The sequence below is a fragment of the Poecilia reticulata genome, linkage group LG18, assembly GCF_000633615.1.
Source record: "Poecilia reticulata strain Guanapo linkage group LG18, Guppy_female_1.0+MT, whole genome shotgun sequence".
Lineage (NCBI taxonomy): Eukaryota > Metazoa > Chordata > Actinopteri > Cyprinodontiformes > Poeciliidae > Poecilia > Poecilia reticulata.
In genome coordinates this window covers 16016903-16030997 of record NC_024348.1, presented here as the reverse complement: position 1 = coordinate 16030997, position 14095 = coordinate 16016903, and the positions used below count along the sequence as shown (strand labels likewise).

Sequence of the window (14095 nt, the reverse complement as noted above, 5' to 3'; positions counted from 1 at the left end):
TTATGTACAGTGTGTCTTTCATCTCCCCTCTCTCTGACATATCTAAAACATTTGCCTGTCTTTGATTTTTTTTTTTTATTGATTTATTCTTTCACAAGCTCCACTGCAGAGGTTGACTGGAGGATTTCCTCTCAAGTCCCCTAAACTAACATACCTAATTTTCTTTGCTGCTTTCTTTTCATTTTACATCGATTGTTATAAAAGCCAAATTGTGCACTTACCTGAGGATTTTAAAGTTTCTTTTTATTATTAACTGTATTTTGGATAATTAGTTCAGATTACTTATTATCAATCCAGGTTAGAGTTTCAGGATCCCTGCAGTCTTTGAAACACGGAGAAACATTGGAATTACTTTTGATCATTTCCCAAGTCTGGGTGAGTATAGGAAGGACTATTCCCTATCCCATTAGTTAGGAGATGAAAAATGTGCTTTTAGCATTGATCTATTTTTAAATAACTTTACTTTTATCATTGCTCTTCATTTGTCACAGCATATTTCTATTGATCACTTTAGTTTCTGACAGAACCAGCAGATAAATAAACGTTAAAAGAATAATTGAAAAAGGGCAACTTTACAACTTTTTGGGTCTATAGACCCAATTAGATTTGAAATGCCAGCCTATTGAACAGAATGCCCATGTACAGCACCGAATACATTCACTCTTGGCTGTTTTTTTAAACGAACAGATCAGCCTGTTGTCCTTCTGAAGTGTTCTGCAATTCCAGGTTTCTTTAAAACTGTTTATCTGAGTTACTTGCTCTGGTGTCTTTCATCCCTCTTGCCAATACTCCATAGATAATCTATTCGGTTCAGGTCAAGTGAGGGTTATGGCTGCTCTAATACATCCATGAGATGGTCGATAAACCAGGTGTGGTTACTTCTGGCAGTGTGAAGTTGAATTTAGCATCTTCATAAAGCTTGTCATCAGGGAACCGTAAAATCTCTAAGCTTCCATTGATTTCTAACTTTATAAAACACAGTGAACCAACATCAGCAGGTGATGTGGAAACTTTCATTTCAAGCAACTTGGACTCTGTGATTTACTTTCGTCTCTTCCGTCATATCACAGGTGTCAAACTCCAGTCCTCGAGGGCCGTTGTCCTGAGATCTATTCAGATGTCCTTTCGCTTGAACACACTTGAATCAAATAATTAGGTCATTAGCAAGACTCTGGAGAACTTGACTGCATGCTGAGGAGGTAATTCAGCCGTCTGATTCAGGTGTGATGGACCAGGGACACATCTAGAAGATGTCAATGATTCTAAATATTTGTCAGATGTGAATATAGAGCTTTAGCCCAGCTCATGTAAAGAGAGAAAATATGAAAAAAAAGATATTTCAAAGTATTAAAAAGAAATTACTCAGCCTGCCTCGAAGCTGCTCTAATACTCTGCATAGCTGGTGCGTATACCTTTAAGAGCAACAGTGATGAAGCCAATCTACTGATGCTTTCCTCCAAAGGATGGTAAACTTGGCATTATCGGTCTCTCTCAGGCTTTTCTTTCCCACTTAAACTTCATAGTTTGTACAAATATTCTTTAATGCTGTTTATGCATCGTTTATCCCTCTTGTATAATTACATTATGCTGGAGCAAAAGTCTAATTTGTAAAGAAGCAAATGGTGACGGCGCTCGGATTACTGCTGCTGAATGTTTTTCATCCCTCTCCCTCGTCGAGCCCCTGGAGACAAACAGCTCCACTTTGTCTTGTTCTGGTGTCATTGGCAGAGTGAAGGAGAGCTTTTAAGGGCAGCAGACTAATAGAAGCTGGCCGGCTTCCCATGATGAGAAGTTTGGCCCCTCTGTCCTTGTTGTCCGGAGATTCGAAGGCAAATCGAACGGCTCCGACGCAGGTGGCAGACGGAGGTTGTTTATTTTGATGGGTGACTTTATGAAGAGGCCGCTCAGAGCTTCAGAAATGAGCCTAACGGGGAACAAAACAAGCCCTCTGATTCTGACCTCAGCTCCTGGAGATCATCTGAGGTCACCGGTTCAAAGCACTTGACTAAGAGCTCTCTGTTTGTGTCGCATTGTTCCTGATGTCTCCGTTCACAGCGTGATTTCGCTCCCAGATGTCACGCCTGGTCAGTTTCGTCTATCAGAGATTGTGTTTGTGATTTGCTCATCACGGAAGACAAGCGTGCCAAACCAATACAGATACATTTTTTTGAGTCCCTCAAAATCGCTGACAATCTCAATGAGATATGAGCAAACTAAATGAATTACATCGTCATTTCTTGTTCATTCTTGGTTTATGGTTACATTTATGATTACAAATTTTTAAAAAAACATTCAAAACATGGCCATGAGAACATTGCTATCCTGATGTAGCCAATCTTGATGATGTAGCTATTACCGTTGATCTCAAATTGAATTGCAAGAGCACTGAATCATAGCTGGATGACCAGCGGGCAGCACTCGGTTGATAAATTGCCTTTCCGACGAGCGTCGTCGCGAGAATAAAAATACAAAATGTAACCGCTGATGAATTATGTTATCGGTGTTGTTCGGTAAAGCATCACTCTGATTGCTGACCTTCAGGTTCCCAAAATGTCTGTCGCAAAGAGCCACACATTTCAGAGGAAGCAGCGGACCCAGAGCAAGAGATACATTAGCGTGCTAATGGTGTGGTAGGCTGTAATCTAAAGTGCTCGTTGAAGTGAGGTTAAACTGTGCGGGTAAACATCCCATCATCTCTATTAATATTCATTCACGTTTGGCCAATAGGAAACTATGCTCTGAACAAAATACAAGATGCTCTTTTTTTTTTTTTATCCTCAATATCCTCAAGTTATACAAATTATGTTATAATTGAAAGGCAAAGTCTAGATGCTTTTTTATTGTTATTATTTGATTTAATAATGAGGGTCCATCTGAAAATATTGTATGAGTTGATGGCGTAGGAGTTCATAAGTTCCTTGCACATATTTTGTTGTAGTACAAAAATGTGTGTCGTTTGCATTCCTTGTTCATGCGTGTGATTTCATCATGGTCAAAATAAATGTAAGTTCTGAGCTGTCCAGATCCAAGCCTTTTTTAAAGTTGAGTAACATAATTTCTGACTGAATCAGATTGAGGAGAAATTCCTATGTGGCAATTTCCTTCTGCTTTGCTGAGTTTTTAAATCATTCCTAAGTGTTTAATGTCATAAATCGAACTTTAACCTCAATGATGGCCTGAGTTAATATTGAAAATATATATGATTTCAGTTATTAAGAGAAATAGAGTGATTCAAACAAACCGGGGTAATATTAAAGCAGCCTAATCGCCCTTCTGCCATCAACTTGCCCATGTGTTATAAAGCATTTATGATCTTTTTATATCACTGTGGACGATTTTAGTTCAGTCATATTAGATGTTTTTAAACAGAAACTGCTACTTGAAGGCCAATACAAAATCTTCACTGTGTTTTAAGCAATTTAGAGGTGAACTTTCTGATAATTCTTATCCTGCTGCATGACCTAAGTAAATTTGAACTTAAGGATATATTTTCCTTTAGGAGAATATATCACCTCCTTTAGGAGAATATATCCTTAAGGCATTTTTTTTACGCCTGTTGGAATGGGACACACACTTTCCAGAAAATTCAACTTTTGTCTGTTCAGTCCACAGAATTATATCCTAAAAGTCTTGAAGATCAGCTAGATAATTTTTTGCAAATGTGAGCCGCGCTTTTGTGTTCTCTCCATCATCAGCTGCGGTTAAATACAGTTTTTGCCATGCCTGCGTTTTTTTGTAGTTGTTGTTTTGTTTGTTTGAATCGTGAACAGTGAGATGAACTGAGTCACTGTTAATGAGGCCTGTAATTCTTTAGGACCTCCTGCATGAGTCGTTGAGGCTTCCTTTAAGTATTTATTGTCTCATGGAAAATTCAACCAATGTTTCATATTTTCCCTATCATGTTGACTATGGCGCCCACTCTCGTCCACTTGAATCTCGATGCTCCTGGAAATGCATTTGAAACACTTTTCAGACTGATAGATGTTAGTAACTATGTTCCTCATTTGCTTTTTGAGTTTTTAATCCCACTTCCAGCTGTCAGAGAAGTTCTGTTTAAAGGATGTCTGTAATCAGTCTTTAGGCTGGCTAGTGAAATGTATTCTAAAAATTGTGTTGCGGGTGTCATTTTTTACCCCAGTACATGAAAACATCATTTGAAAAACTGCATTTTGCTTTTACTCTGTTTATAAAACAGAGTAAAGCAAATATCTTCAAAAGCAAATATAGAAGATATCTGTAAGGGACTTCATTGAAAATGGCCAGATAAATGAATGTCTCAGTTTGCTGTCTGATGGAAAATATTAAGGTTGACTTGTCTTTCCCTTGTTTCCCTGACTTCTGTCTTACCAAAATAAATAAATAAATCCTCTCTCTAAAAGTGGGTTAGGTGTGGGTTAGACACAAAAGAGTCTCAGAGGAATTGTGCAGAGAACTTCCTCTTATTCTCTGAGATTCCAAACACAAAACACTTGTTTAAAGCAGATCTACAATGTTTTATCTTTACTTTCTTCATTTCTTCATCTTTTTTCCTAAATTTGATGACCATAGCTGATAATTGATAGCAGGGGGGGTTAAATAAAAATTTCTTGTACTCAAAGATTTTCTTATATTTTTTTACACTCATTTCAGCCACAGCAACATTGCTTTATAGTTGGAAAATCTCAGAAGTGTTGAGTCATCTGTCATCTTTGATTTATATTGTTCTTTCAAGCAGCCAGATCTTCTTATCAGCTTTTAAAAGTGACAAGGAGGTCTGGCTTCTTGTCACTTCAGGTTTTCAGACAATCGACTGTTTCTTTCTTTTTTTTTTTTTGTCAGTCTAAAATATTAACTTCATTCTCCTTGTTAGCAGAGGTAGGTTTTTGCCTTCCTTCCTGGTTCTTTTGTGACATTTAGCTTACAGACAGATGTCCCTGTGTTTGCTGGAATGCAGTCTAATCTTCTTCCAAACTTTAGGATTCCTTAAAGCTTTCTATTTTGGTCTCGGTTGTTCACAGAAAAATGTTTTCCTGGCAGCTTTCTGACTTGTTTGTTGAATCTAATGTTTAGCAGACTGAACAGAGCAGCAGCGTTTTTCTCCTTTTAGCCTCGACAGTCGCACTATTGTGGCTCAGGGTTCTCTAACGGTGAAATATGAACACAATTATTTGCTACTGTGAGAAAGGAATTAGACGTACCTTCTAGTGAGAAGAGATTCACATTTTCCAGCTTGTACCGAACCTTCCAGCCAAGTAGTTGAATCCAAACTTTGTTGTTTTGTTTTTTTTTTTTTGTTTTTCAGCTACTTGTGGTCTTTATGAATCTCCAGTTTATCTTCATCCATACAGAATGTCAGCCAATGACAAAACCCTGCTCTTCACAGTGATAACCCACTGATTTAAATGTTTTGCATCTAATTTTGCCTTCAAACTAGACACCAATCAAAGGTGTTTTTACAAAAACCCAATGTTTTATTTGCTTTGGAGAAAAAGATGATTAAAAATCATTTGTGTTGGTTGATTTTCCTGCAGAGCTATTGGGACTTGTTTTAATTCACAAAATTGTCAACTAACAAATTGTCAACCTGCATCCAGATGTTGTGTATAATTGCTTACTACTTTTTTAAGTATATCTGTACAGTTTTTTTAATGACAGCTGTGAATCAGCCAATCACATGGCAGCAACTCTTCCATCAGCGATCTGTGCTGCTGTTTAGTTTACAGCTACGACCTCCGTTTTGCTTATTTCAAAAACAGAAAAAAATGGTTCCCACTCTGAAAAATCTCAAGTTATATTCAGAGCGTTGACCTTCTTCTCTCCGTTTCAGTTCCTTCCATCTTAAACATTCAGTGCGCTGCAGATTTGCAGCAAGAGAGCCAAGCCGAGCCTGCAGAGACGAACTTTCTTCATCAGCGCTCTGCTTCTGACCAAGGTCATCTGCAATATCTTTGGTTCTCTAAAATGGCACAAAAGTGTCTTTCTTGGAGGCGTTACATAAATGTCTTTTCAGTGAATGCCACTGGTAAAGGTGGGTGGCTTTAAAAGGCTCTAGATAAAATCTCTGCTGAGGTGTGGAGGGTGTGCAGTTGAATGCCACCGGTCTAGGGTTGGGATTATGGCCTGCACAAAGAGTCACAGAAAGAAGAAAAGAGATGAAAAAAAAAAAATCAAAACTTTCCCGTTCAGAGGAGGTTGTTTAATTCAGTGCGAATGTGTTTAGAATTGGCGTGTTTAAGCAAAGTTTCAAACTAGAAAAGAGTCTTTACGACTGGGAAATGATCTTTGTTAACTCGCCCTGTCTTTCAGGAGTGTCCAAGTGGCGTCGTCAATGAAGAAACCTTTAAAGATATCTACGCACAGTTTTTTCCACAAGGAGGTACGGAGTAGGACGTCACTACGCCTCGTTTCCAAGTCCATTTGTCTCATCAAGTCCAGTGTACTTAAATTCTAACCAAAGCAAATGCTTTAAAAACAAAAAAACAAATTGAGATTATATTTTTACTTGTGCAGCCTTCAGCTTTCATCATTATTGTTCCCAACTCCAGGAAAAATAGAGGAAGCATTAGGAGGCTTTGATTCATGCACTCAGACAGGCAGAGCAGTAAACACATGAGCTCCCCCACACAGGAAACCAGGAGAAAACTCTCAGCTCCAAGATATCTGTGTTTTCTTCTTCTCTCTACAAGAGCTGCTTCTTTTCTTTGAAGCTGCACAGATAACTACTAAAGAAAGTAATAATAAGGCTTCGAACTATTTTCTTGTTATCAGAAGGTGCTACTTTTGATGTCAGATGGGCTGTAATTGGTCACGAATGATTTTTGATTTTGTGTACTTTTGTTCCTCTTTGTAGATGCTTCGACGTACGCACATTTCCTGTTCAACGCGTTTGACACGGATCACAATGGCTCTGTGAGCTTTGAGGTGAGCAAGGTGCCGGAAAGAATAACGCAGTCTAGCGAAAAATAAGAACTAGTTAGGGCAATATCCTCACAGTAAAGAATTCCCTTCCCTCTATATTAATTAGCACCCCTAGTAGATGTGACAAAAAAATAAATAAAAATTACAAATATCAACTTGTACCATAGACTTGTAATATTCTGAGAAGTTTTTACAGAATCGCCGCCGCCACACTTCGTTTCCCCCTGTTCAGAGTTTTTGCAGCTCCCGTCTACCAACAGGACATCACTCTGGGTTTCTATTGTGACCATTCATTTTCTACATCCATCTTAGTGACGGTTCTTGCAGGAACGTTGCCCTGGGTTAGCCCCTCTCTCTCTCTCTCCCCCAGCATCAACCTCCATTATAAAACCTACAGATTCTGTTTCACAAAAAAAGGGAAAATTCCCCCAACTTGGCCTTTAAAACTAGTAACACAAGTTCATAATATTACAAAAACAAATGTCACCACACCTTGAATACTCTTTTTTTTTTGTTTGTTTGTTTTTTGCACCATGAGTCTGTAGCCTTGTATGTGAGGCTTTTTCGTTTGACTTGTGAAGTGAATTTCAGACCTAATGAATTTCTCTATTGTTGCTGAATTTCTTTCTGGTTTTGCCTGCATCACATAAACTCACAGAAATGGTCCCAGGCTACATATATAGTACATTAAAAAAAACATAGTTTAAAAAAAAAAAATTCCAGATGGTTATGGGCAAACCAAACCAGACAGGGGAGAAAGAAAAAAATAAGAAAAGATACATGAGATATCTTGAGCATCACCCCATGTGTGCAGAGTGTGATTGACAGCATCTCCACAGTAGATGCCTGATCTCCCCATTTCTTAGTAGCGAACTGAACTGAAGGCATTTTCTCAACACGAGCACCAACTCTGTGTTGACAACACACTCATGAAAGCAGTGGAAAGTTTGCAGCTAAGATAAGTTATGTTTTGTATGTGGTGCAACTCCCCCTTCTAAAGCCACCCTGGGCAACTGCCCATACGGCTAATAACAAAAACAGCTTTGTACCTTCGTGTTGCTTCATATCTTGAATTTATTTCATCTCCCATGCCTGGCCTGTCACAGTCACTGTTTTAAAGTGCCGGGTGAGTTGCTCTTCTGTTGGGGTTTATGAGATTAGCAACAATGGCAATTCAAATTGCTTAATGATGGACTGTGGAAAGTTGAATCAGAATTATTTATACTGACTTTGAATGAAATAAACGTCCTTTGAAACTTCAAATGAATTCATGTTCTAGTCAATTAATTTCACTTTTAATTATTTGTGTTTTTAATAAAGTATTAACATTTATATAAATATTGATGGGGTTTTTTCCACTTATCTAACACTGAACTATCTAATATGTAAATATTTATTTATAAATTATGTATTTTATGGATTGTGACACTTCTACCCCTCCTTATATTGGTAGATTTTATGGGCCACTCAATTTACCAGGTGAAAACCAAATTGAACAGCCATTGCTTTACATGTCCTGACATGCAGACATGCTTGGATGGAGTTTTGTGGAGGAAAAGTGCTTTAATTTAAAATGTCTTACTTACTTTTTTAAAAAAAAGCATAACACTCAGCAGTCTAAGTGGATTCTACTGAAGAGAATCAGGCCCATAGCATCACAGATCCTCCACCATGCAGGAAGCATGAGGTGTTTTTCCACACATCCAACCTTTTCTTCAAAAGATGTTGAATGTTTGTTACCATAAAGCTTAATCTGAAGTATTTGTTTGCTTTTATGACAGGGCAAAATGTGTTTTTTTTTGTTGTTGTTTTTTCAGAATAAGTAATCAATTAGTAGTTAACAAAACTACTAATTGATTTCATAGACAGCATCATTGTTTGGCTTGGTGCGTTTATTTAAGTAGTAGTGGTGGAACTCAAATAACTTTTGACTTAATTGTAGGGTCTGACAATTTATTATAAAGTCCATCAGTTGGATGGATTTCTCCAAAGAATCAAGTCAAAAATGTCTCTTCCATCATTTTTTATTCAGCCAAACCAAGTTTACTTGAGATGCTGGCAGCATTTTATTAATATTTATGAGGGACAGATATTTGCTTATTAGGACAGAGGAGCTGTCATCACTCCAAACTGAAGCCCCCCTCCTCACCCTCCTCCTGCTTTTTGCTCGGTCAGTTCTGCAGAAACGCAGTGATTCCCTGTGGGGTCCCACACAGAGCATAAGCTTTCTGATCATTTGAATAATGAGGTATTTTTGATTTATAGCGCCTCCACTTTTGCTGTTTCATCATTCATCTCTAATTAATAACCACCGTGGATTGTGTGCGCTGGCAGAAACGCAGAGGCATGAAGGCTGGTTTTGTTTACCTCATGGGATTTTAAGTCTGAGATGTGTGTTGTTGTTTTTATTTTTATTTTTTTTCCTGGTGTGATATTTTGTACACGTGTAAGCAGTTCTTGTTTCTGTTCCAGGATTTTGTGATGGGGCTTTCGATCCTGCTGCGAGGCACAGTGCAGGAAAAGCTCATTTGGGCTTTCAACCTTTATGACATCAATAAAGATGGATACATCACTAAAGAGGTACATTATGATATAATTATCTCTTTTAATAAAGGAAGACCGCAGGAACGAATGATCAAAACATCCTTGGTTTCAAACAATCTCTGGGATTTAATCAGTGGCTCCAACCTTTTGACTTTTTAATATTAATTCCTTTGTGTTTCTAATTCATCTCCAGTTTTTTTTTAGTTTTTTTTTATTATGCTTCAGCCAGCATAATAGCATTTAGGAAAACGCATATCGAACATAAGTTTGGGAGGGTCTTTGTTTTTTTGGACTTTTTTCATCTACATAGAGATTCTGTTCTTTGTTCTGTTCTAAATATTGTTAATTTCTTAACCACTGTTGCCAGCTTTGGTTGTATTTAGAGTCCTAATGGATTTGACTTGACGTCAGTCAATCAAGATCACGTTGTTTGATTGTTAACAGTTTAGTAACCTGTAAAACTCCACAGTAAGATTTGTTATGTCATTAAATTGGCACGCTACGTTACTGTTGTTCTGAAAACAAGTGCCTTGAAGCCAGAAACGGACCCGTAGTCCTCGCTGAGAAATATCCTGTGTCTTAGATTGCCGGGGTTGTATTTATGTTCACGCCCCTTCAGCTTAGTCCGTAGCAGAGGCTAATAATTTAACAAGTCAGTACTCTCAAATTTATGTCTGCAACTTTGCACAAGAAGTATATTTCAAAGTGCTTTGCAAGAGACAAACAAAACTCGTAAAGAAATAATTAACTTTTAACAGCCAGCACTCCGAGGATTGCCATTAGTTTTGAAGTTTTTGGACAAACACCAAAGTGTCTGGCAGATGATTGCTTTATCTGGCTTCTGGATGAAAAGCTGCTGCCAGCAGCTATAATTCACACAGGGATTAAACGAGCATGAATAAAACTTTGTGACTGTTGATTCAGTGTTTGTTGATTGGCTTCAATTTTATATAATGTCTCCCATCCTTGAACAGTGTCTGCATAATCCACAGTCTCCTTCGCTCCGGGCGTTCTTCAGCAGCGTCACTGTCGATACTTTTAACGTGGAGAGTTTATTTCAGTTGAACGGAGGGTGATTTAAAAGACGCATCACTGCTTTTTGTAACCTTTCCTTTGCAGCTGTTGTTTGGGCTTTAAATCCCATGAACACAGACAAAAGTTGCAGACAGGTTGAACGTCGAACACCAAACTCTGCCATCAATAACTAGGACAATAAACATGCAAGAAATCGTCACCTCTTGAACTTGAATGCGAGTTCATAAGGTGACTGTTTCTGTGGTGATTTGCTCAGGAAGAAGCAGGAAGTTGAGTAAAAAAAAGTCCTCTCATATCATTTAGCCCTAAAAAGTCACTTCAAGCTAATGGCGCATGTGGTGGCTGGAAGTAAAGTCATTACACTGATGTATTATTTATCCCACATTTGGCTCAGACACTGAGGAAAAATAAGTCACTGCTGTAAATGTAGCTTGACAGAAGCTGCATATGAAAGTAAAACCACAGTAAGGCAACCTTGACAACCTCTATGCTCAAATTTTATTTGCTTTGGAAAACCACAAAAGGCTCTTTTTTTAGTAATTTGTGTTAGTTTCAATTTTACTTCCAGGTTTTTGTTTTGTTCTTTCGTTTGTTTGTTTCTTTAACATTTTAGGGCTTTGTTTGTGTATGCACATGACAGGAAATGCTGGACATCATGAAGGCTATCTACGACATGATGGGTAAATGCACATATCCCGTCCTGAAAGAGGAGACGCCTCGTCAGCATGTAGAAGTATTCTTCCAGGCAAGTGTCTTTGTTTTGTTTAAATTTTTTTCCTGTATTTATAGCATCTGAAAAATCCCCTTGGTGTGTTTGTTCATCTTTTCTATCCTCCCTTTCTAACAGAAGATGGATAAAAATAAAGACGGCGTGGTAACCATAGACGAGTTCATTGACTGTTGCCAAAATGTAAGCTGGATCCCCCCCAACTCCCTGATTTTTCACTACTGTTGGCTTAAACTCACTGTTGTTCGTCATATTGTCTCCCCTTTTCTTTTCTTTTTTTTAATCCCCAGGATGAAAACATCATGCGATCGATGCATCTCTTTGAGAATGTTCTCTAACTTTTGGCCGCCAGCCGGAGCTTTGGAGAGGAACATCATCTTTAGCATGGCCCAGTTACTGACTTGGACTCGTACTGTGTACAGTGTGCTATGCAGACTTTTGACCATAGATAAAATCTTGTTCATTATTACTGTTGGGCCACAAGTAGGAATAGGCAAGCATGTTGGGAACACTCTGGAATTCATCCTTTGTTTTAAGATATCAAACTAGGGTTTAATTTAATATTTAAAAATGCGGTAAAATAAAGTTACACGTAAAATTAAAATCTCCCGCCTTGTTTTATTTACTGCCAAGTGAAATCACTGTGACTCACAGCTTTAGGAATATTGAACCACCCGCTCCAAGTTCCAGAGTGTTTCTTACCTGACTTAGATGAGTGTGGTCTGTGATTTTACTCTTAATTTAGAGAGGGGTAAAAAAACAAAAAAAGAAGTTGTACCATTTTAAGTTGTCCTTTTAAAGATATGACATTAGATGAGAAGTCTATTTGAAAATATCTCAATTCTGCTCGTGTTTACTTGCCAACTAGACAACACAAGGATTGTATTGATGTCAAAATTGGACCATAACTTAAGCACATGGGTACAGATGTGGACAAATTTGTTGGTACTCCTGGTAAAGATGTATATAAAGCCTTAAAATAAATTATTCTCTTACAGTCTCGCAGCAGAAAACGTTGCAAAAAATGCAGCCTTTAACAAGAATGCCGGAAAACATTCACACTCTAAAGATCCTATTCCTCCTGATGATTTTTTTTTGTTGACTAACTACCTTTTGTACAAAAGTACAAGACGCCCAGCTGTTTTAAGATTTTTCAGCTATTTAACTTTTATACCTTTTAAGAGATGATTAAAGAAGAAATCCTATTGTGATGAGCGAGTCACGCTTTCAAATCATTTAAACATCTCTGATGTTTTTGAATGAGTTTGTAATCTGTAACTGAAGTGTTCAGCATGCACTTTTGACTAGACTAGATTGTTGCTGTTTGCAAAGAGATAATTTCTTCAGATTTCCCAGTCAGGCATAGTTACCCGTGGAAAGTGACAAGTAGGGTTGCCTGCTGAACCACTGAATGACTCCACCTACATGAAAACATCAGAAAACTTATTCAATGCACAACTAACGGATAAAAAGGATAGATTTTTTTTTATGTACTCGTCCGCCCTCTTTCTAATGCTCTCCTGGGCAAAGGCCCATAATGACCATATCAAAAACTGCCATTGATTCTTCCTGCCAGTACACCGCCGCTAATTTTAAATCTCACATTCTTGCAGTTCAAATAGTTCAAGATGCTTTTAGACTCTTAACAACATTCCAAGGCCCATGGAAGACAAAAATGCCCACAGCATCACAGATCCTCCGCTGTGCTTAAAGAGGTGCTTGGTTTTTTTTTGGGGGTTTTTTTCCCCCCCAGATATTCATCTTGAGCTGCACACCAGAACCACCATGTAAACATGTAAACACCATGTTTACATTTCTGATGGTAAGACAAACATGCTGTCTGTATAGCATCCACATGACATCTGGTGGCTTGTTATTGCTCTAACTGTACATATGAGCAGGTTTGGGTGAATAGTTTTTCCTTGTAACTATATCAGGCTACATCAGGTCTTATGAAGTCATTCACATGTTGAAGAGCAGCCATTCCTTATACCTAAGGAGGTGTAAAACTCTTCTATTACTAATTTTTAAAAACTCAGTTTAACTTTAAAAAGTTGCTAAGATCATATTTTAAGAGATTCTTTTTTTCCATTTTGAAAAACATTCCAAGGAATCCAAACTTTAATTTGAGGACATTTCTGCAGAATTTCCACATTGCAAATGAAAAGAAATCTACATATTTAAAGGTCTTTTGGATATCTTTACTGGAGGTTCCAGCAAATTTATTTGCAGCAAGATTTTACCGCACGTATCACGCAAGATGACGGCAACTTTATAAAAATGAAATGGGAGGACAAGCTGCTTTTGATGTATTTTTTTGACATGATGTATGTACATTTCTTGTAAAGTAAAGCATCGACATGTTTTTATTTGATTTTTACTCATCTTTTCATGTAGAGGAGTTCTTGGCAGCGTCATGGTCATTGTATAAAACAATTGTCAGCTGTACAGTATTAAATGAAAACTTGCTCTCTGGGGAATCCCAGGTCTTCAGACTTGTTCTTGTAATCTGCTGTGTAAAAACCACTGGAGTTTGGTGGGTGATCTCAGATTTGATGCATTATTTCTTTGTTGTCTGCAAAGTTGTTTCTTGCTGGGGGTTTTTTTCCCCCCCTCCTTCATTCCCTGCAGGGCAACGTCTGGCTGCCGACACTGAATCAACGTGATTGGTTCCTGAGTGAAGGATTTGAGTGGCACTAAATGGAGGAAAAAGCCAAGCATGCTGGGTAACAACCTGATGGATGGAAACTACTTGTCTGGGCATTATATATGCACTGATTGGTTTTCATTAGACAACATTTCTGTTGTTTCTCTCTCACACAACAACCTGGATATTTATAATCAAAAAGACTCACCAAACTATCTATAAACGCAGGTACATTTAAGAAATTT

At 37.9% G+C, this 14095-nt stretch overlaps 1 protein-coding gene across 9 annotated transcripts in view; it reads left to right on the top strand.

Moving 5' to 3' along the window:
• kcnip4a (potassium voltage-gated channel interacting protein 4a) overlaps nt 1-13696 on the top strand; it is a 138242-nt gene extending 124546 nt beyond the window's left edge. For all 9 annotated transcript variants that reach the window (XM_008435799.2, XM_008435804.2, XM_008435800.2 and 6 more), the window contains 6 exons: nt 6286-6355; nt 6830-6900; nt 9370-9477; nt 11117-11221; nt 11324-11386; nt 11494-13696. In XM_008435799.2, the coding sequence (XP_008434021.1) occupies nt 6286-6355; nt 6830-6900; nt 9370-9477; nt 11117-11221; nt 11324-11386; nt 11494-11541 (465 nt within the window). In that variant the 3' untranslated portion in view covers nt 11542-13696. The remainder of the gene's footprint in view (nt 1-6285; nt 6356-6829; nt 6901-9369; nt 9478-11116; nt 11222-11323; nt 11387-11493) is intronic.
• Nucleotides 13697-14095: the final 399 nt, after the last annotated feature.